The sequence below is a fragment of the Stigmatopora nigra genome, chromosome 12 (assembly GCF_051989575.1).
Source record: "Stigmatopora nigra isolate UIUO_SnigA chromosome 12, RoL_Snig_1.1, whole genome shotgun sequence".
NCBI classification, from domain to species: Eukaryota; Metazoa; Chordata; class Actinopteri; order Syngnathiformes; family Syngnathidae; genus Stigmatopora; species Stigmatopora nigra.
The window spans coordinates 10,623,648-10,648,091 of record NC_135519.1 but is presented as its reverse complement, the minus strand read 5'-3'; the positions used below and the strand labels follow the sequence as shown (position 1 = coordinate 10,648,091).

At 37.4% G+C, this 24,444-nt stretch overlaps 1 protein-coding gene across 1 annotated transcript in view; it reads left to right on the top strand.

Moving 5' to 3' along the window:
• Positions 1–11,114: 11,114 nt before the first annotated feature.
• Positions 11,115–24,444, top strand: part of LOC144205168 (A-type potassium channel modulatory protein KCNIP2) — a 59,323-nt gene continuing 45,993 nt past the window's right edge. The window contains exon 1 of the mRNA XM_077729343.1: positions 11,115–11,442. Coding sequence (XP_077585469.1) covers positions 11,373–11,442 — 70 coding nt within the window. The 5' untranslated portion in view covers positions 11,115–11,372. The remainder of the gene's footprint in view (positions 11,443–24,444) is intronic.

Genomic DNA, 24,444 nt, shown 5'->3' with positions numbered 1-24,444 from the left:
AAAGTGGCAGTCAAAAAAAATGTTTCAATGGAAAAATTGAATTCGTCCCTATAAATATTATGTAAGTAGGTGCACAGGTTTTTAGTTTTGAAAATATTAATTTTCTACAAATAGTGACATAAAGAATAACAAGAATTTAGACAGTACACGGGACAATAATCACTTGTGAGGATAAGCGCTTCATAAAATGAATTGGATGTTTTTGTGTCTTACCTCAAAAGTTTGCCTTATTAGCAGTTTAATGTCTGTTTGTATTCTCTGCTGCTTACAGTATTACTACCATAACCTGCTTGTTTTGGGAAAGAGACACTTGAGAGCAAAAAAAAATAACAAGAACAGATATTATTGGAGCTATAAAATAAAACCGCGGCATGAGGAATGTTTGAAACCATTGACATTTGTATAATAGAGTAATAAAGAGACAACCTAACTAGGCTTATAGAAGACCCTTAAGTCCAGCATTCACTTCCCTAAAGTGGGAAACACTAGATTTCCATAATGAGCAGCTATTTTCTTCCTTCTGTGTTTTCTTTAGTTCTACAGAAAAATCCTTTTGCATAGATGATTAGCGAAACGGTTTGTTAGTTAACAGTTGCTTTTTATACAATGCAAACATGCAGCATTGCAGCAACATTTGCTTTTGTGGCACCACTATTGTTGAGTAAATCCCCACTGCCCAATTCGGCAACATCTCGACGGGAAACAACCAGACGTCTCGCTCTAGAAAACATGTCAGCCAGAGTAGCGGGGAAAAAATTAACGAGCATTATCCGCGTTGAATCACACGGAAAACAACCAATTTTCTCAGGTTGATAATATCACCACTAAACGGATGCCGGTATTATATTTTACGATTGAGGTAGTAAAATATATTTGGAGATATAGAAATATGAATTATGAAGCTTAGTCTGCCACTTTGTGTCTTTACACTTTGGCCAATAAGAACAGAGCATCTCTGGGAGAAAAAAAATAGGACTCCATGACTTGTAATTGACTATGTCCTACTATAGGATAGCGTCACATTAATCTGTTGATCGATCAATACAAAGTCATTTATCAAACTGATAAACACTTGTGCGTGTGTTGGTCGTGCCAGCGCATTTCATTTTGAAGCTGCTTCAATAAAACAAGAACTAGGTCCCAATCCATCCACCCTCAAGCAAAGCCTGCGCTGTTCTTGCGTACATTTGATCGATCACTCGTGGCGCCCAGACTGGCTTTTGAAATCAGAGGGAGCTCTCACCGATCAATAAACATCTGGCTGACCGCAAGATCTTGGTGAAATGGTATAAAAAGTGTTGGATCTAAAGGACAAATGCTCATGTGAAAATTGCAGCATGTTATGGAATGTAAAATGAAATGTGCAGTAAGAACACAAGTTGAATGATTGGAGATGGCAAAAATTGTTTTCTTTGATTCGTATACAATTAGCTGCCTATTACTGCTAAAGTGAAATCTCGTTACTATGCCAACTTGTTACTATGCCACTCTCGCTATTATGCCACGTTTGCTTGGTCCTGATAACATTTATTTTATAATGTGTTCATGGAGTATTTGGAGCGTCAAAATTAGTGTCCTTTCTTCGGTGAGCCAAGTTTGTAGTCACGTGCGATACACTTTGTCAACCTTAAAATCTGTGTGATGTGCACCTAAGCAAAGCAATTTTACACATGAAAAATGCATATAGGAAGTGAGTGTGTGTTTTTTGACTGCACTTTCTGTCCTAAAACTTTGCTTAATCCTACTCAAAACACAAAAGAGGGCAAAGCTATTCCATTATTTAAACTTTCGCTCTCACATGTACACACACACACAGATGTATTGTGACTTGGGAGTAATGCATGTTAACAAATCTTTGATGTTCATTGTTTTTAATGATTTAATGTACCTTATTGCTACTTTGTAGTTTGGGGGACAATCCTCCTTTGCTTCATCACAAAGATAGAGAAAGCCACCTCAATGGCTCTTGTCAGCCCTTTCACTTTAAAGGTCGCTCAATATCTCCATCTTGCATTAAAGATGAGTCCAAAATACATGAAATAATCATGAGTAGGGACCAAAATCTCAAACCTGTCTGTAGCCAAAATGGGTTCCTAATTGACCAATTTAGACAGAAAATTTCAAAGTGATATGCATAATATTAAAAGCCTCTTAAACAATTCGAGCAGAAATATTTAAAGTGAAGTGAAGAAATTTCAGTTGGATGTTAAGTTTTTTTGTAGATTCTTAGATGTGCCTTAGTTTGATTTTATGGTACTTTGATGTGAAACTGTTTTTTTGCGGTGTCGTGTTGCTTTTAAGACGTGATATGTACTTGATCCTAATAAGTGTGAGACAGTCAAAATCATTAGCAGTAAGAATTTTAATTATTAGACTGTGTCATGTTACATTACGTCCGACACGCTATTGTGTTCAGTGCTGCAGGGCCTTTTTGCTTCGTACCCAAGTATTTAAATGTCATTTTAAAAGACTGACTGAAAAATTCATCACAACAGTAGATCGCTTTAAACTAAAATGGCAACATGTTAATGACCTAGAAATGTCAGCCTATTTTGTTAGATGTTATACACAGCTTTTCGTTTTGCAGAAAAATGAATTGAGACACCACTTTAGTAAACCTTATTTCTAGCCATCCCATGCCTAGTTTTAATGGAGACTGCAACTTATACAAGTTTGCTCATATAAACTATGTATTGTCCTTTATGGTACATTGCCAAAATACAATAACATTTACTTGATATTCTATTTTTTTCTTTCACTGCTGATTGAGATTCTCTCTGTGTTCTTTTACTGGTATTTTATCAAAAATATTTTTTACTCAGAATAATGGCCATATCAGCACAATGGTTTAGCGCCCACCCCACCCACACGGCGTCACACAGATACATGTAGTATACTGCAATATGCACCTATAGAAGAAAAAAAATACGATTTTGGCGGATGTTACAAATAGAAATATTTCAACCACTATTGTGTTTGCATTTGTTTGCATTTTGTACTTCACAATTGACACAATTTTTGGGTAAACAATGGCCATATATTTTTTTTAAATTCATGAACCCAAATGGCAATAAAGTGTGAAGTAGATATGTGACTATGCACATGTTTTTATATGCATGTGTGTGTGTGTGATAAAAGATAGAAAGTAATACAGGTACATACTATACCATTTTCACATATTCCTGCATCTGGCCTATTTTTAGTTCTTCCACTCCATATACTAACAAGGGTTCACTAACCACAGTGTGACCAGCTTCTGTGAAATGATTTTTTTTTAATGATGCAACCCAACTATGAAATTTAATGGCTTCTTTCATGTTCATTTGAGTGAAAACTCTGACTCTTTCAATGAATTGTCCCCCAAAATCAGATAGGATGGACTTTGATTCACTTGCTCATCTAGAGAATATCATTTATTCTTGCTCATTGAATATTCTTGATGATTTGACTTTGATATTTATCCTTTCAGAAGATTCCACAACATTCTTGAGACTTGGAAAAAAAGACCTCCCAATGTTCTCCAAAGAAATGGAACATGTTTGAATTGACTGCGACTCACAATCAGCGAAAATGGGAGTTACCGGCAAATCTCCAGGCAAGTGAGATAGGCAAGCTCATAGGACGCTTTCGAAGGTTTTGCAGTATCCCTCATCATACGTGTGTGTAGCTGTTATATCTTTGGTTCATTATTACATCCAATATCTCGATCTGGCTCCGTGTCTTCTGGAGTGTATGCGCTGCTTTTTTGACATCTCTCCCGCTGAGAGAATAATTAGCCATCTACCTCTGCGATCGGTGAAGGTGCCTCTTGGCGTCTTTTACCCTCATCTCTTCCTCTCTCTCTCTCTCTCTCCATTTTATTTCTTTTGTACTCGTGTCTGGTGGAGAAGATACATCAGTGATGGAAGATACTTTGAAATCCTCCTGTCAGGCAAAGTGTAATTGCCTCTGTCATTTTGCCAGAAGTAAATTTGACAGATGTCTTCTTGATGATTATTCAGAGGCAAAATGTTGTATATGCCGCTTCATTCATATTCCTTGCTGTATGTTTAAAGGATTGTGAATCACATGGGTCACTGGAGCAAAAATGCTTAAGCTTTTGTTGATAAAAGGATCAATAAGTGTGCTAAAGGACGTTGCGTGAAATGCTCAGTCCTCATTTTGTGCCTCCGGAAACCAAAATACAAAAAGAAATATTGAAGTCAAAGCCATTGGAGGATTACTAAAAATACAGCTTTGCATGTTATCGCTTTTCTTATTCAACAAATAGTGCTGCCTTTTTGCTGGTGCCTGTAGTTTGCTGGGATAAGCTCCAGCACCCCTGCTACCCTTGTGAAGATAAGCAATTCCGGAAATGAATGAATGAATGAACTTTGGATCTGATAAACTTCTTTACATTTAACAATTATGCGAACATTTGACACTTTGCTATCCAATCCCCAATGTCTCTCTCTTCCATTTTGACGTGTGATTGTCTCCTTCACTGAGAAGAGGCTTGTCTCCCCTGTGGCTCATTTATCAAGAGAATGGGGTTGCCTATGCTCTTTTGGCTTCCCTGGGGAGGACAACGAGCTGGTGGAGGAATGTCGAGGGCTAAAGTGTGATAGAGCGCCTACTTATAGCGCTCATCCAGTGGGAGCGTTGGGCCGATTTGGGACTTTCGGATCACTAGATGAGTCGCTCAGCAAAAAACAATCACTAGACGGCTCTTTAGACACTATCAGATTATATTCAAAAGAAGCACCTATTAAAATATCTTGTTCAGTTTATTCAGTAAATCAGTAAATTCAACATTTGAATTGATTTAATACATTCTGAGCCAGTTAATTATTTACATAGTATAAATCATCAGATGCGAAGGCCAAAAATACATTTTGGAAATGTATTCCAGCAGCAAAATAATCGAGAGGTAAAGGGGTATTGCAAAATATATAATCATTTTTCTATCTAAAAAAAAAAAAACCCCAAAATTTAATGAAGGACTACATGTGATTGATCACAAAAATTCATTCCCTGACAGCAGCATTATAAATTCATAGGTATTCTATGGAAATTAACTTACCAGAATACAGAGAAAACATCCAGTGAGTGAGGAAAAAACGTGAAGAAAATCACAACCATGCTTTTTTTATTGAAGTAAAACATTTATTTATTCTCTTTCAGCACCCCTTGTCAACATCAGGGTGCTGAAGCCTATCCCAGTTGACTTTGGGTACACCCTAGACTGGTCGCCAGTCAGTCATAGGGCACACATAGAAACCGACAACCATTTGCACTCACAATCACTTCTCCACAGTTTAGAATCGATCCTCCACTGCCTGCCAATCAGGCGAATGAACCACTATTCCATCGGGTGGCTCATGTAAAACAAATGACTGAAATTATACAGTTTTCTGCATTGGAGAGGTGTTGTTTAATTGACTACCTCCATCTAGTCTTATAGCTGAAAAATGCAATAGAATGTAGACTATTTAATTTCTTATGTGGGCCATATTCAATAATATTTTCATCATATACTGCAGGCCAATACTTTTTTGTTTGGCAATAACTTTAATTGTGATTTGAATGTCACTCTCTGCTGCCTCTGTTTTACAGTCTGCAGTGTATTATTGTGGTGCGGGGTGTTTGCTGGAATGACCGCTGATGCTTTTTGTTTGCTGTCAAAGCATATTGTGAGTGAGTGATTACCTGTCATGTGTAAAGCCCTGCTTACTCCTCAATCACATCACTACTCCCTTTTTATATTTCCACCAGTCTTTAGTTTTGTTTTTTTTGTTTTGTGTTGCTTACCCCGTCAGTCACAAGCCCGCTCACCTCCTTCAAGAGAATCCATTGGAATGCCACTAAATTTTCCTTCATTCATCTTCTGTACCACCCATCCTCATAGCTGACTTCGGGTGAAAGGTAGACTCTATTAAAGACTGGTCGCCAGTAAGGCGAAAGGCACACAGAGTCACAATTATACCCCCCACCAGCGGGAATCGATCCCACGTCTGCCCACACCGTAGTCAGGCGAGTGTAACACCATTAAATTTGAACCAGGCATTTTAGTCTTAATTATATTTAAAGGCTCATTAAACTTTTATTTAGTCGATCACCTTAAGATCGTCATTGAATGATAATCGTTTTAGGAAGCAGGCAACCACAGACATCTTGTTTCCTTCACTCGGAATAGTCGGGAAAATGTTGTTTGCAATGCAAATGGACTGAAACGGATTTAATGGGCGCTAAAAATGGCTAAATCTTCCTTGTAGTGCTTAAAAGCATCAGTTTTATCAAGGTCAAATTGTTGAATGCTCATCTGATATTTAGAATGTTAACTCATTAAAAGGCGTGTAGACACTTTTGAGTACGATACAACCCAGGAGAGATCCAAAGGTCAAAAGTCGAATCATTTATGCAATAGATATTCCTAATTTCCCATGTTGAGATAAATTAAAATGATGGCTTTCGACCACTTTATAAAACCATCGACTGACTGCACAGTAGATGACAGTCTCAAGTGGGAGATGAGGCCTTTACGGATGACGACGCAAGCCGCATTGATTGCAAAGAACACCATGCCTTCAATCAATGAGCCGTTGTTCAAAAGCTGCATGAATGGTTGACAAAGAATAATGAAGACAATGAAATAGGAGAGGATTTAAGAAAATAAACAAAAGCTCAATTCAGTTAAGAGTAGCAAGACTACATGAATTAAAATCTATTTTGTAAGCAGTGATTACTCATAGTAATAACACTTTCCAAGTCACCCAAATGATGCTTTGGTGCAAACTTTAATTGCATAATAATATTTAGACTTTCAGCTTTAACACAATGTCATCCCCCTTAAAAAATAGTATTTTCTTTCAAATGAAAAGTCTATACTTTCATACTTTAATACGCTACATTTATTTTGTGTTGAAATGTATTGTGTTAAAGTGTCAAATTATAACAAATATATCTGGAGTGAACCACTACATGACACTACACAATATAAATACATGTAACACAACTATTCTCAAAACATTTCACCCACAAATCCAAAATCCTATTTTTCCTCATCTCTTTTTCCACCCCCACTAAAATCAACAACATATAACAATACACCGGCATAAATATGTATAGAAACCCTCAAAGTCAGGTAGTAGTTATTTAATACTTTTCAAGTTTACCAATGTTTTGTCGGGGTATATTCCTGACATTTTTGGGATTATGTGGTTTTTTGTTTATTATGTTAAATAGGCCATCTCCTGTGTATTTGCTGAGCGACTATGTGGGAACTTAAATAGAATTTGCATAATACATTTTAGAGCGATAAACAGCTATTAATTGGAATATATTTCATGATTGTCATTGGTCCAACATGTTGGAAGGGGATCACCAAGACAAAAACAACAACACTGCTAATCCTCTTTCTAAAGCTATTGTCAAGAAGATCATTTTTGGGAGTTTGAGTTTTATCCCATTGTATTTCCTTCATTAAAATGCAGAATAGACATGAGTCGTATATTGTAATTTGTGTCTCTTTGTTTGCCCGGACTGCAAATGCTTTCATTGTGTGTGTTCGATGTGTTGCCCAGTAATTTCATCCAATGTTCATTAAAGGTTGGGAGTTGGAGCACAAGATATTCTCTCTCTCTCTCTATAAGCAAACAATTCATTTTGACAGATCATTAGCTAGACATTATCTTTCATTAGGCGCTTCTGCATTACTTATTCAAAACCCCGAGGAGGCTTGTGCACAATTGCTGACATTCACGCTCACACAAAAGTAAGCCCATCCTTGCAGGACTAAATCGGGGACTGAAATTGTACATTTCAACAATGTTTATGTGACACATTTGAGGAAAATCTGTCTTAACATTAACATGTTTTGTGTTCACTATAGTGAAACTCAACTGATATAATGTGACTTCCTTGTGACTTAAAGAGAGAGCGAAAATGCTCTGACTTCTCAAGATATTCGGAAAACAAGGCAAACGCTTCCCTCCACTTTAGGTCACTTGGCCGACTACCATATGTATATATATGTATGTACGTGTATGTATGTGTGTATATGTATATATGTATATACGTGTATGTATGTGTGTATATGTATATATGTATATACGTGTATGTATGTGTGTTTATGTATATATGTATATACGTGTATGTATGTGTGTTTATCTATATATGTATATGTGTGTATGTATGTGTATATGTATGTGTTTGTGTATATATTTGGTACATAACTCTGAAATAGTAATGCCTTACAAGACTTTAATAATTCCTGCAGAATGTAATTAGTTATAATACTTGTTACATTACTCTTTGTATACTGTAGTGTTTTAGCCAATATCTTTTTTCACCAGTTGGGGCAGAAATTCATTTTAAAGAAATTCATTCATTGATTCATTACCTCATTCGCCTACCCTGACCATCATGTGGGTCATGGTGGGGTGCTGGAGCCTATCCCAGCCAACTACAGGGACTTGTTGGGAACCTATAGTATGTTTTGACCAAACATTTTTCTTAAAATAAAAAAAAAGTAGTAAAATATGAAATATTTCCAGGGAACTACTGCTCTCAGTCTGTTGCCTTTGCTGTTTTTGTAGAAGTATTGACATCTGCATTTAATTGTATTATTTTAGTCTGAAGTGTATGTCAAAACATCTTTTTGTAACCTCTTGTAACAGTGTAGATAAAAAAAAGTATTCTGTGGTTGTAAAATATGCTGGAGAATCTGCAAAGCTGCAGTATTACAGCTATTGAAAAGTAAGTGACGCTTCATTTTGTATTTATGTGTTTGTGTTTGGGGAGTGTGTGCATGTGTGTTGTCAGTCAGCCAGTCTCAGTAGACATCATCAGTCTCTCGAGCGCTGGCGGCTATGAGGCCAAAGTGACAGCTCAGTGCAAAAGGATAGTGTCTTCGGTGAATCATGAAACCAAGTGTCATTCTCGCATTTGAAGGGCTTTTTAGTGCTCTTTAACAAGACCTCATTTTTGCTCTATTTTGGAGGGCTTGGCACCAGAATACCACCCATGACAGCTATCAGCTATTTGGGGGTAATGTACCTTTTCTGCTGTGGCTGCACCTGATATTCGGAGTAACCACAGTTTCTTTTACTGAATTTTTCCTTCACCACAATGTGAAACATTTCACTGTATGACTTCATGTTAATTAAATTCTTTTTTTTTTTTCAGGCCATCATTAAATCTGGAATAGTTGACTCTAATTATAAAAGGATACATGCACATGTCATTTCTGCATTATATAGCACACCAAACTACAAGTATATAGAGGGTTTTCTCCAAATATTTAGATACATGATTTTATATCAATCAAATCTTTCTATGTCTGACAACACTGATGCACCTTATGAGTGTATTTATTTTTCTTATTTTTTGGGATGGTGGTATCGTTTATTGGCGGGCGCGCTCTATTTTGTGGAAATCATGTTTACTTGGTTATATGTGCAAAATAATAAAGTGAGTCAAGTCCCATCTGATAATTTTAATGTTTACCTTTCAAAATATAAGTCGATTGGCATTAAATCCTACACTGTACATTACTTGATCAATGCAGAGGTTATTGAAGACCCACTTTAAATGCACAAACATGCACCTTTCGCTTTAAGGCTCTTGGGAGCCATTTCTGCTCTTAATATTCATAGTTTAGTCTCAAGGGCAAATCACTCACCTTGATGGTGCACAAAGAGCCAAAAGGGTGCATTTCAACAAAGTTTTGTGGGGGAAATTGTCTTACAGTCTTTTCTGTTTAGACTTTCAATATTTAAATCATTTTATACAAATGCAATTATATTGATTGAAGCAGATTAGAAATAATCCGTAATTTATCTAAAATCTTGAGGGAGTGTCTGTGACTTGCACTTACATTCAATGATTCACTTATTCTCCTTTTATTTGCAGCAAACAGTCTGAAATCTCCTCCAACTCAATGCAAATCGATCGAACGGCAATCCTCTTTTTTCATGCTCGTTGTTGCCTTAATTTTGAATCTGGATCTACTCGTCTCATTTTATTCAGCGCAGACAGGAATCCAATCAGTGTGTAATGGACCATCACTGTGAAATATTTTGTTGGGATTGGTCGCCCATTTGTTCATCAGAAGTAGAGAAAAATAAGGAGTATGTTCAGAACTTTAAGTAATGTTTTTATTCTGTACTTCCAAGTGTTACTGTGTCTGTTTCAAAACAACGGTTTGTTGTGTCCACTGTTTGTGGTGTAAATGATAATTAGTATTATATTAGTATAGTTAGTATTAGATTCAATAACGGCTCGTTAATTGAGGGCTCTAGGGTATTACCCCGGATTGTTCTATGTATTTCAATAGGTCACCAGTCAAATGGTTATGTATTTTATTGATTTTTTTGGTTAGCATGCGCCTTCTTGCTGATCTTAAGGCTATTGCCCAGCCCTTGTTTCCCTTTCATGAGAAAAACGACAAACAAATTAAAAACAGATGTAAAATATACCAACTTGACTATATTGCCCCTTAAAGTCATGCTGAAGTAACATTTGTATGTTTAGGACAAGTGTTGACTACCACTTCTCAAATCACTGTTCATGTTTTTAACAAGTTTATGTTCATTTATTTTCTGAACCACTTGTCCTCACAAGGGTTGCGGGGAACCCTCAATCGTCATCAATCATATCTAGGGGAAATTTAGAGAATTTAGAGTTCAAACAGCCTACCATGCATGTTTTTTGGATGTCGGCAGTAAGCTGATTACCGAGAAAATCAGGGCGGGCGGTGATGCGAGTGGTTAGTGTGTCGGTCTCGCAGCTCTGGGATCCTGGGTTCAAATCAAGGTTACATCCACCTGTGTGGAGTTTGCATGTTCTCTCCGGGCCTGCGTGGGTTTCCTCTGGGTACTCCCCTTTCCTCCCACATTCCAAAAACATGCATGGTAGGCTGATTGGACATTATATAGGTTTAGATGTGGTGTGCATGGTTGTTCGTCTTCTTGTGCCATGTGATTGGCTGACCACCAATACAGGATGTTCCCCCCGCCTCTGGTCCGGAGTCAGCTGGGATAGGCTCCAGCACCCCCTGCGAGCCTAATGAGGATGAAGCGGTTCAGAAAATGAAATGAAATGAATTAAAATCAGACGCTAACTCAATTGGAGTCGCTCCCTCGCTCCCCCGCGTGCGTCCAGATCTGTGCGCGCGCGTCACGCTCGTGAGCGCGGACGCAGACGCGAGTTCACTCGGCAGCAGGACGCCGGAGAGAAGGAGCGACGCCGGGGGAGTTTACGCCTGCCGTTTTACAGCTCCCTGGCACGGCAAATCCGACTAGTTAACAGGTGCTCAAAATTTCTTTAATAGACGCAGAAAAGCCATCGCCTTCCTAGAAGACATTTGAGATCAGACCTAAAAAACACCAAAAATGAAGAGCAAAAACCGCGAAAGCTTGACTGACTCCCGAGAGCTGGACGGATCTTACGACCCCCTGACGGGTGAGTACTATCAACATTTGGGCCACCGCCGGGTGTTGTGTGCCGTGCATGATTTAATATGCTGTCAGTCGGTCCTCCACTTTAAGCGCTTTCATTTGTGTTATCTTTATAATGCGCAAGTTCATTAGAGAAATCAACCACACGTGGTGACCGACTGGTCAGCAAATGTTGTTGATCTTTGAGTAAAAATGAAGACTTCAGAGCTTTAAATTGTCCCATGTGCTTGGTGCGTCTTCTCAAACATTCTTAAAATATGCATATTTTATTTATTGCATACTCTTGTGCGTTCTTTACCTGAAGGTCAAGCGCGATGACTCAAACATTTTGACTTCTGATTTAGAATAAATCCCGGATTACAAACGAGAGATGGTCATTAAACTACAGTTCTTTTGAGAAAAAAATAGTTTGAACATATGCATTTTATTCTAGTAAAACGATCTAAAATATTTAAGAGGGAATTGGTTTTAAAAATCTTCTGATCTACCCATTGCAAGTAATATGACAAAAACTGATTTGTACACAAACTAAAAGAAAACTAACAAAGCAGTCTAAACATCCACGATAAAGAACACATCACATTAGTTCATCATTTGAAATTCATGTAAAATAACAATTTCAATAATGAAGCTAACATCAATCATAATATACTTTTAATACAAAGGGTTATTGGCATTTTCTTTTCACTTTTTCTTCATGAGCATGGTTCAGGAATTTGTATATGCACCAGTACCTCTATTTACAAAATATTTAAGTTAGGAAAAGCCTCAATGGGAAACCATTTGTCAAAACGTAAATCCACTTCATGTACCTGATCATTTTCATTTCAAATCTCTGAAGTATTTTTTTGCATACGTACACAAATTTACATATATATTTCATACAAAATTGTGATATTATTTGAACAATTTTTAAATGGTTTAGGGGTTAATAATAAATATTGAGGAGCATTCTATGCTAATTCAATGTAAAATATGTCTACATTTTAGAATACAAGTTACGAAACGACATCTTTAACAAAGTCTTTTTGTAAGACTATAGATATATAAATATATTTGAGTAAATATCTAACATGTTCAACCAATAAATATTAGGATTTGTTTACACAATTGAAAATAATCCCAACACAAATGAGAATGACTAAATGAATTATCATACTCTTTCCTATAGTTCTTAAAGTCCCTCCTTGGCTAACTTGACAGACAACAAAACTGAAGTGAAGGAATCCTGAAAGCATATTGAATCTCTTCATTTCCATATTGCATGTGCATGGTTGTGCAATGTTGGTGATTGCTGTGAAAATTTCAAATGTGATTGTTGCTGACCAGGCTGAGTTATGGAATGATGAGAGGTGGAAGCCATTGGTTTCCACTGAGATAAAGATCGGGAGATACTGGGAAATGTTTATTATGCTTTGGCTTGATGTGCATTAATCTCCTGGCGCTTTGTTTCTGTGCAACAAAAATCATTATTCCCTCTGAAATTGGATTGAAGCCGCCTGATGGTGTGTAGACTATAGAGGCACGGGCTCAATTCCTGCTGGTGGCAGTATGATTCTAACTCCGTATGGTCGTTTGTCTCTCTGTGTCCCCTATAGTTGACTGGAGACTGGTCTAGGGTGTAGTTAGAGTACTGTAACTCTGGATTACTATTGCATTTTACAATGTTTACTTAGCCATTGGTACATTTGAAACTCTCATAACATACAGTACCACCTAACAAAATGTCACAATAGTATGATTGGGAACATACACGAAAATAATGTGCATATGTTATCTGTTTATCTATACACATCGTAATTGTATGTTCTGACCTTTGCTGTAAGGGCTTTTCATTATTTTCCCTGTCGCTTTACGTCATTGATAGAGATGGATGAACCAAAACATGTTGTTCATAGAAAACAATAATAATATTTGAACCAATTAGGACAAATTCAATACTTTCTCACGGCACACTGGATCATCTATCACCACACTTATGCAAACAGAAGAATGATCCTTGGATCATTAAGTGGAAGGATCTTTCGGCATCTCTGCTATCGTTGGCGTCTTCATCTGGCACTCTAACTGTAAACCATAAGACAATAATTCCTATGACAAATAGAAGTTGTCTTTTAGTGAGATCTATGTACAGTTGTGTATATGACTGTATGTAAAACTGAAGCAAGAATCTTTGTGGGATGAGGAATCCCATTTTGGCTTTTCCCCACTCACTTAATTGTCTACCATGTGCACTTACCTGTGCTCTCCCAGTGAGAAGAGATCTCTCTCTCCAGGGACATTTTCCATCGATGCAGGCTCTTGAGGTCGTGGCTCACAGCCTCACTGTCTAATATGTGCACAGTTGCGTGACAGCTGTCTCGGTAGCATTTCCACATCATGCCTGAATGCACCTCTGGCATTGCAGAGGGATGCATGCCGTCCTCAGCAGCTGTGCTCTCCCTAGATCCACAGGGAAAATGTCATTGAAAGCCCCTTAAATGACACTTACCAAGAATGAGGTTGCCCATTTCACCTTTTGGAGGTGTTAATCACAACCTTAGCAATGGCAAATTGGGAAATGCAGAACAGTGGTGTGAAGCTTTACACTTCCAACTGACCATTTTTAGTGGCATTTTATCAGTTCATCTGCCACATCAAGTACTTCTGAAATATGTATTATAAAGGTTCGAACAAGTTTAAAGAGATTACTTTGTTGAGATCTTTGAGTACTTTGTGCTTTTCCGATGCCACGTAAGAATTTTGCATCATTGCATCCCAGATATTTGCATGTTTAATTGTGTATTATATTACTTAGGTTCATTGACTTTTCTCCACAATTTATTTACATTCTAATCATGCTGATATTGTGTCCAAATTTATGTGACGGCACAATTGTTAATCATTGCCCATTGTTATTTGATTTGCATATTCATTTTAAAATGAAAACAATTGAAAATTATTTACACATCGTTGAAAACATAACCCTGATTCAGATGAAGTTTAGCTCTGGTGGTGAATTATAAACAAAAATCAATACAATGCTTTGAACTGAGCTCAACTCTTTAAGATGCTGATAACTGTAGTAGTCTACAGGGTACGGCGTTGCGTTGATGAACTTGAGTTACTCATTGTGGCATTTGGATGTGAAATAATAGTGTGTGTTCTTACGGTGACAGGTGCGCTTCTGTCAAGCGCATACACAAAAGATGTAAAGCACAAGTGTAGTTGTGAGAATAGATTATTAAGTGGGTGTTTGTGTGGGAAGGGTAGCTTCAGGTGAGTCATTCTAGCTTGCAAGCAACTCCTGTGCGTTTCTGTGAGTGTGTGTGTGTGGTAAAGAGAGTGTGCGTATGCACCCACCCCTAACCTGTGTTACTTAAAGGCAGTGTGGGTGTTTTCAAATCAACATTCAAGTGAAATATAACCTACTAGAAATAATCCCCCTCAGCTTGCTCACATTGTGCTTGTCGAGCGTTCCGCTCTGTGCACTCGTGTCTGTGTGTGTGTGTGTGTGTGTGTGTGTGGGTCTGTGTGTGGGGTAGTCTGCATAGAACGCATTCCCTGTTGTGTTTGAGTGCAGCGGCTGAGAGATGAGAGGTAATTATAGAAGTGTGCAGCAGTAATCTGCTCTTCCACCTCACAAAGCAGGATCACATCAACTCCACAAAAGAATGAGTTGTGTGCACACACACATGCGCACACACACATACCTATGTGTACAATATTATCAACCCGCACACAGTTTAAAAAGTTCTTTCTGTCCCTTTTACCAAGCGATGATGGATGTCACTGAGTGCCTACTTGGTGACTCGTGTACTTCCCTGTAGGGAAAATGATACTTTTTACCCTTTCTGAACGAAATTGTTTCCGGGCTAAAGTAAAGTAGTTAGCGTGTCAAATTTGGTGCTATGGGACTCCTAGTAGCGGATTGATGCTGTTACTAGGACTCTTGTGACCCCCTGCAGTTGTCTCCAGGCATCCCAGACTTGTTGAGCTTCTCTTTAGTTCATCACTCCGAAACATTTTCATCCACTGAGAAGGAAGGACTAGAATGATGAATGTAAGAATTTTAAGAATGGCGAAGGAGCAGACTCTGGAAACCCACATGTTTGCCCCAATGTTGCTGATGGAATCTGCTCAAATTAGATGAATATGATTTGGAAAAATTGCCATTATGGTAGAGTCCGGCCGGGGTTGTTATTTTTTTTTAATTTGCCTGACTTCTGCGCAGACAGCGTGAGTAATTGCTACTCTGTTATGGTGTGACTGAATGTGAGTGTTAATGGTTGTTCTCATTATACCACCGTATGCAATTTAACATGACCATCCAAGATTAGTCCTAATGTCACCTATGGGGGGATTTTTCTGAATTCAATAGATTGGACTTCACTGAGCCACAACCTTTGTATTTTTTTTCTTTAAAATATATATATAAAGAACACAAAACATAGCTTTAATTCCATTTCGCTATTAGGGAAAAAAACAGAGTAGGCTACCAGAAGTGATGCAGGATTTCAGGGTCTTCAGAACTTGGTTATTTTCCTGCCCCCCCTTTCAATTTCTTTTTTCGATTTATTGCACAAAAAGCATTAGTCAGTTTTATCCAATTGGTATATACAGTCATACCAATAGATATTGATATTTTGTTATGTTTTAATATAGTTTTTGTGGTGCATCGCCATCACCTACTTATTTATCCCTAGCATATAAAATATTTACACCTCTCCGGTGAGGATGTTTGTATGTAGAAAAGATTATGTTGCTTTAATTGCCTATCTACAGTTTCCTTGGTGCGACACCTCCAAATGTCTTGGCTATATTTCTAAATAATACCAATGAGAGCCCCCACTTGCTATGCACTCTATTTTTCTCTTTTTTTCACACTCCTCCTCCTCACCCTGTCTTTTCTCACAATTATATAATGCTCATGTGAAATAGAAAAATAAAAAATAAATACAAATCAGTTTGTCTAAGAATAATGCTCTGGTTGGACCAACAGTGTCAATAGGTATTTAAAACAGTTCTAATTGGATTTAGACCTTTTTTTAATCACTGTATTTTGGGTTTTACTACAAAATATGACAGTTCATGTCTCATTAAAATAAATGTTTGACTTTTTGTCTCCGTCTTTACTTCTAGTATTGTGTTTTATTTCTCACATTTGTTGTTATATATATCCCATAATCAAACTTACTGTCAGAATCGGTCTCCTCCCATTCACCTCTACATGTCTGTCAGACCACAAAGGGACTGCAGGTCAATGAAGCTCCAAGCCAGGATCGATGCTAACGAGTTTTCATTTTTGACCAAAACTCCAGACTGGGCCAGGCGATCGTTTATTGAAATGAGCCCTGGCTCATGTCTTCCTTTGTCTTCTTGCCTTTTCACTCCTTTGTTCAATTAGAATTGCTTGGAAAAGGGGGAGAGACGTGAGGAAAGATTAAAGGTTGCAGAATAGTGATAAAGTCGATGGAGACGGAAGTAGAAATAGCTTCACAATGTTGTATGATGTCCAGTAAAATATTCATTGCTAAGCTTTTTTTTAATATGGGCAATAATGTAAAGCCAAGTCATTTGTTCCAAAGTACGGTTTTTGCTTCCTAAGCTGTCTAACAAAGTTATTCACTGTAAATTTAAATTAAAAATATAAAAAGCCGTACCTGATTGTTCCCTTTCACACTCTAATAATTGCATGGTCCTTGTAAAACAATCAAAACTAAATTGACAAATGTCACCAAATTTTTAGCCTTTAAAATGTTACATTTATTACTGAGCTTCATGGCCAGGTTTTGATTACATTTAGGATTCATGTAGTCACTTGTGTGGGTCAGTTAAGTTGTGGAAATCAAGTTAATTGTCTTTGAATATTCTACCAATTTTTAAAATGATTTATGAAAAAAACAGAGTTTGGTAACTTTCACTTCAAGTTTCCTTAAGTTCTGTGATCTAGATTTAGTACGTCTATGCTTTGTAACATTGAAATTATGTCAATAGACCCATAGACATAACATTTTGCTGGTTGCAGGATGTTTACAATAAATAAATAATAGCAATTAAACTGTACCTCTGATTTTCTGAGTAAATGTAACACTACTGTGTGGCATAGAATCTTGACTGTGGTGCAAATTTTAGTGAGAACCGTGGCTTGTTGCTTGGCGGTGTCCTGCCAATAAGCATGAATAAAAATGCATGATCTGCCTTTCCTTGTCACAATCATTTCCATTTCCGATTGTATGCCAACACAGTAGAATTTACATTTATCTTACTTTGCTTTAACTATTACCTCTTTCCTACTTTGCGGCTTCCACTCTCCAACAACCGCATACACGTTAAAAGTACTCTACCAGGGAACCATAGTGTATACTTTTGAGTGTAGTTTTTATCAGCTGTTTGGTTACTGTGTGCTTTCTGTGAGTGTGATCAAGCCTGATGTCACCAGTGCACTCAACTCACCCTGCCACTCAAAACATCAGATATGCATTAGGGGATTATATTGTGTCCAATATCCCGCTGGAGTCATTTTCCCAGACTGAATGTCACTCATTAGTAAGTGTAGGCGGAAAAATCGGTAAACAGCCAAACTATTACTGCGTGGAAGCTATGGAGGATGCCACTCAAACCCACTCAGCGTGGGTACAAGGCAAAAGAGAGTCCTTTATCGTCAGCTAGCTGCCTTTTTCACATTTGAGATGCTGGATTGAAGGTGAAGTCGGTGTGGTGGTGTGGAGGATGCCTGAAGGGCAATTGATGTGCCCTTTTAAGTGTCACAATAGAATGTCTCTTTGCTGAGACAGTCTTGCACGTGAAATAAATATGCACATAATATTCTTAAAGCTACTTTAGAGGGTAGTAGTACACAAGGGAATTCTTGAAATGTAGCCATGCAGTCTGTTGGGGAGATTGAGTGCACGCACTAAGGGTTCCTCAGTAACGGCGTCAGTGTGACAGACAACACAAAAGCCAGGAGGAGGAAGAGGTGGAGGTGATTAGAGGAACCCCAGGGTTTGGCCCTGTCACACTGCAAAAGAAGCACACATACATCACATACACACCCTTACACAAAGGCTGTCACATTTACAATCAGTCATCTGCTTCTGACACAACATCTCGGTAACAACACGCATTCATACGTACTCACAGATGCGAATGAACACGTTGATGTAGATTCAGGCATGATGGGATAAACATACGTTTGTTGTCTGCAAGTGATTAGTTATTTGGAGCGAGTATGTGTTATACATTTCTTTTTAATTTGCATGTACAGTCAAATGCAATGGATGAGAAGACAACATTTGGAACATGTTCAAAACATTTTGTTATAGCTTTGCAACAATCGTACATGCGCAAAAATTGTAAACGTATATAAAGAAATTGCGTGAAGGGAGTTTTTGTGTGTTATATAAATACACTTACATTTTAAGACATGAGGTCTGGTAGGGCTGGTATGTGGGTCTGTGCTATGTTTGCAGTTTACTCTTTTCCTAACATTAAAATAAAATCCTGAAAATGTGAGGGCATTTACAGTTCATAGCAGTTATTTTTTCTAAAAACCTGTCATGCAATCGACTGTTTTTCTCTTGCGACCCCTGAGGGGATAAGCTGAAAAGTCAGTCAGTCAGTTACAAAAAAGGAAAACAAATCTGTACAATAATAATAAAAGGAATCGCAATACTCCGAACAAATAGTGTTTCTGGTTCTAGTACTAAAAATCAACATTGAACATTTTCAAATATCTTTTTTTGTGACCAAATAACTCCAAACATACCATTACTAGTGTCTGTAACTTAATTATTAAAAAGCTTAATTCATCACCTTTTGTTGATCTCAGCAGGCTGACATTTTTTTACTCTATCAACCTTAAAATATTGTCAAAACTTGCCATAATTATACAAAAAAGTTAGTTTTTTCGACTTCGTTTTTAAAAATTCGTTACCTTAAATTAGTTTTTAGAGCTACTTCTCAGTATTCTTTCCCCTTCATTTTAATTCAGGGAATATTATTATTTTTTAAAAGACATTGTGTTTCTTTTGTGGGAAATATTTATATTACCGTGACCAAAACCTGGAAAATAGATTTCATTGTACACTCTTTTAATGTGCTCTTTTAATGTGCACAGCAATGGGTTGATGACATGCTGGGTCCAAGTACAACATACTATTTGGTCAGTTTTTAGTGCATTACACTAAACTATCAGATTTCTGTTTAATTATCTTATGTGCCTCACATAGAACAGAAAATAATGAGAGACAGAAAGACAAAGTCTGTCTGACGAGCACAAAAATGGATCATCCTTGGTGACATAACCCAATTAAATCACTCTCATTGAATATCATACATGCATAGTAATAATTTAAAAAATGTCTTTTTCAAGTGATACAATTTTGGGTGTCTTTAATGACATATAACCATTGGAAATCACCGTTTGTTGACCAACAAAGCCCTGAGAAATGAAACTCAGAAGTTTGCAGTTTCAACATTTTTTTTTGTGACCACAGGCTTCTCTGTACTTACAAGAATGAAAATAAGAGATTGATTAAATACGACCCAAAGCTGGCAAGAGCAGAACGTTTCTAGAAGACTGAATAGGCTGTTTTTAACTGTCTTGGAATATATATATATACACTTATTGGCTACCACATTCGGTACATGTGCTCATTGGATTGAATGACAAGCGCAAAGCACATTTTTTAAGGTAATATCAAAGACCAAATTAAAATTCTTTCTCATTCGGAATGTCTGGCGTCGCATCATTGCATTTTGCTGCTGCTGTCCCAAAATATGTACTAGTGTGTATTATATTCATCAAAGATATTTGATGCAGGGCATTAGACCAAAAAGAGATGAACAAAGTGTTACTCAGCTATTAATTTCTGTAATGGAATGTTTTTGCGCATCATTTTTCATACATTTCCTATAAGCTTTGACTGAATTTGAACACATTCTTGTGTTATTGTTTGATTTATGCATGTTTTTGCGGATGTCTATTGGCGAATTTGACAGTGGCATAATCCAACCTCTTTTGCCATATCTACACCTCTGAGTCACTATTGCTTCTATTGACTTGGCTTGCAATCTCTTTGATCGCTGTTCCTCTAACAAGCCCAGACCAGCTTGCCAGGGAACATTTGGTGACAGCCTGGTCTATTCTATCTCTCCCCATGAAGATGCGAAGGTCAGCCAAATCTCGGTAGACCATACAAAGACCTAGTTAAAAAGAGACGAAGTAGGCTGTATTTCAGAGCCAACCACATGATATGAGAGGTATTCAGTTCATTTATTACCAACCATCCACACATTCTGCAAACCCCATCGGACCAATTTCAGGTAAAGTATAACAGTTTGATAGTGAGAGCGAGGCGAAGAAAAACTTTCTTAAGATAGATGGGAATATTTTGGCTTTACTTTGGAGTACAAGAGCGGATAGTGGATCGGACAAGTACAGTGTGTCGGTATTTGCATTTGTTATTTTCAAATTGTTTCACTTATTAAAATTTGTAACATTTGTGAAAGGGCACTCGCTCTGCACTATATATTCTATATAGTCAGTACTTATTAAAATCTAGCACTTGCTTTCACTTGGATGTAACCAATGCAACCACCATTGTGACTTGTACTGAATGTAGAAGTTTTAGTATTGAATTAGATTTTGTCTACCAACTTAGTTGGAAGAAACTCTATGTGCGTGTATATTCAGCACCTACTCTTTCCTTTTAAGATCAACAATTACTAAGAAGAGCCGGTGACGGATTGCTGGAGTGTGTAAATTTGTGTGTGTGTGTGTGTGTGTGTGTGTGTGTGTGTGTGTGTGTGTGGCATCCCATTTTCTGCGGCAGCAGAGAGAAAACAGACAGACAAGTACAAAAATATGTGCGCAATTCTTTTTCCCAACGTCTGCTTCGTTCCTCAAGATGAGATATACGTAGGTTCCTCGGTTTCTCCTCAGCTTCGCTCTTTACTTTTCTATTAGTAGTTTGACAATGGATCTAAAGATAGAATGGAACATTGAAGCCGCCGCACACATTGTTCTTAACATGCAATGATTGGTCATTTGTGTTTCATTTCTTTTAACGGCTTTGGGAGGAGGGTGAGGGGTGTAGGTTGAGAATCTCTTCTCCTTGTTATTGATTATGCAAGATGAAATTTAATCTGAAGTGCAAATATAATAACGTTTTTTTAATTAGTAAGCATTAAATTGATTGCATTGTATTGACTTGTTAATATGAAATGGAAATTACAATTGCCTCCAAAATGTCATTAATACAGAAAGAAAAATAAATGTGCTTTCAGTTGTAAGATTGATACTTGTGAGAACAGATGGAGGAATATTTCATGTTGTTTTTGTTTTGATGTTTTTTTTTTTTAAACCAGAACGCAATCAAAAGAGAACTAACATTTTTTGGGGGGTAAAATTCTATTCGTTAAAAAAATCCCATAATTCTAATCTTCTCCATCATAGACAAGAAATACATTTTTTTGACAGTTAACTGTCTTTTTAGCTGTCAACAAGATCCTATTTGTAATGCTAACTGTTGTGGAATTTTCCTTCCAAACGTGGATTCCTACCAGCAATACAATTAATCGTGAAGGAAGACCAGAAACGACTTAAACCGAAGGCTGTTTATTTGGACACTGCAGAGTTTCGACAGACCTCTCATAACATGTCACAAGCTGAACTGCCTCCCAAGGCTTGCCTTTTATGCCTAAAATCGACCATATCTTGTCTAAACCTGGCCGGCTGATAATATCACAATGTTCCAAAACAAGAGACGGCACATCTCATCTCAGACATTAATATGTTAGTCGAAATGTTAACATGTTCTTAAATGTTCTCACTTTGTTGATATTTTGAGGTTATGTCCAGAAACAGATGGAGGTAAATGTAGGTAAGGAAGACTTGTGTCACTTCCATTTAATGATACTGCAACAGTGGTACATTTAAATTGGAATTAAATTGGGTTTTTCTTTGATATATTGTATGATTTCTAAATAACGACATTTTTTGGAGAGAAAAGAATATGAAATAAGTGCAATTTCTGTGAGACAACTACTGTAAGTTCCAAATTTTTAAGGATGTCGGTAGCTCGCTCCCCTCAGAATCCGCCGCGCTCTCGACGTATTGCTTTTTTCTCTGCTGAATGTGCAGTCTGTGTTGTGGCGGTATGCAACAAAGAAGCTTTGACTATAATCCTCTCTTTTCCTCTTCCTCTATCAGTCCTCAGCCTAAACAGCTGTTTTGTATCACAGAAAGGACACGTTTTGTGAGTGTCACTTTCCACTCCACTCAGTGAGGTTGTTGCTTTTTTCATTGCCTTTTCTAGTGCAATTCAGGATAAGGTGGTACTATACTCATTCAGTTGATTGTTTTGCGCATTTAGAGTCAAGATCAATTTTAATTGTAATGAATTGATACTAATGTGGCAGCCGGATGCTGTTTTAACATAACTATACTTTCAGATTAAAGTATTTAAGGTATGTGGGACAATTAGGTATATACACTTTGTTCAGTGGTATTAGTTATGATTGAACCAATATTATTGTATCAAAGTCATTGTAGTTTTTCAACTCAGTTTTATTTTCACACAATGTATCTAACCTTTCAGTTGATAGCCTCTACGCCAGAAAAAAAATATCAGTTTGTCCCGGAAACTCTTAAATTTGCCTATTCTAAAAATGGCAGGCATTGGAAGTGTTAATGTAGCATCACACCCACCTTCCCAAGCATGGATTAGAGGCTCATTTAAGACTAACTGTGTAGGTGTGCTTATATAATGACCAGTCTGGGGTGTACCACACCTCGATCAGGAAGGATAGGCTCAGGTTCCATAGTGAGGACAAACGCTGTAGCAATGAATACATCCATAGTTGAAAGATAGAAAGTCTTAAGTAGAAATCAGCAACCGATTGATGGCTCTTCTAAATGTCAGTATAAATACTTTCCAGAGACCGCCAATCTATCAGATTTAAATTAGACATTTATTCATTCGTTTTCATCGTACTTGTTGGGAAAAATACTGTCGTTAAATTGAAGGGTGCATGGATATAGGCCGGAACCAAACTATTAGAGGCCGATTCTATAGTGTGTCCGCCAGTTATAACAAATCAGAGCCCTTCATTTTGCTTCAATTGCGTCATGGCACAATTCATCTGCAAACAATTTCACACATTCAAAATGACTTTTCATGATGTATCATAGCTCTGCATGTCTGCCACAATTTTAAAGTTTGTTCCAGAAATATGTCTATATGGAAGCATTTTACAGACACTCAACTGTACGAATATAATATTTCTTTGGTAAATTACCTTCCTTCTTCCCTTATCCTACTCCCAATAGCCACTCATTTGTCTTATCACCTTCTGCCAGCTGCCACAAGGTTCAGATTGGGTTTTGTGTTACTTTTCTCAGGCTTCTCCGTCGTAAAAATGAGGGCATCAGTGATTTGGCACACTTACCATACACTCATAAGTATTGCACTTTGCATTTTTGGGCAACAAAACATCCCCGTTTTACGGGTGCAGCGTTTTGCTACATAAGATTGAATCAAAAATAAGTTTTAGAGCATTTTTGCTCTTTTTTTTTGTGGCTATCACGGACAACTGCCAGTGTCTGCAGCCTCGTCCGCTTTCTCGAGCGCCCTAAGGAACCGTCTAGTGTGTTTTTGTAGTTGGTGCATTGTCTACCCCCTTTGTGTCTGTGAGCCAATTAGGAGTATATTCTTATTTCGATCAAATGTCGGCAACTTGGACTATAGGTGCGAACAGTTTACTGTGAGAATGCTTTTGAAAAGCATGCTATAGTATGACTATAAAGAATATCACCTATTGTTTAAGGCCATTTCACACATTAGGATTTTTAAAAGTATTGCTTTATCCTACAATTAGAACCTGCATAAGGAGTATAATATCAGGTTAGTTGTGATTAAAATACACATTGACCAAACACAATGTGGTGCAACGGTGAGCAAGTGGTTAGTACATTTGCCTCACAATTCTGGGATTGAGGGTTCAATGCCTAGTGAATTCTGAC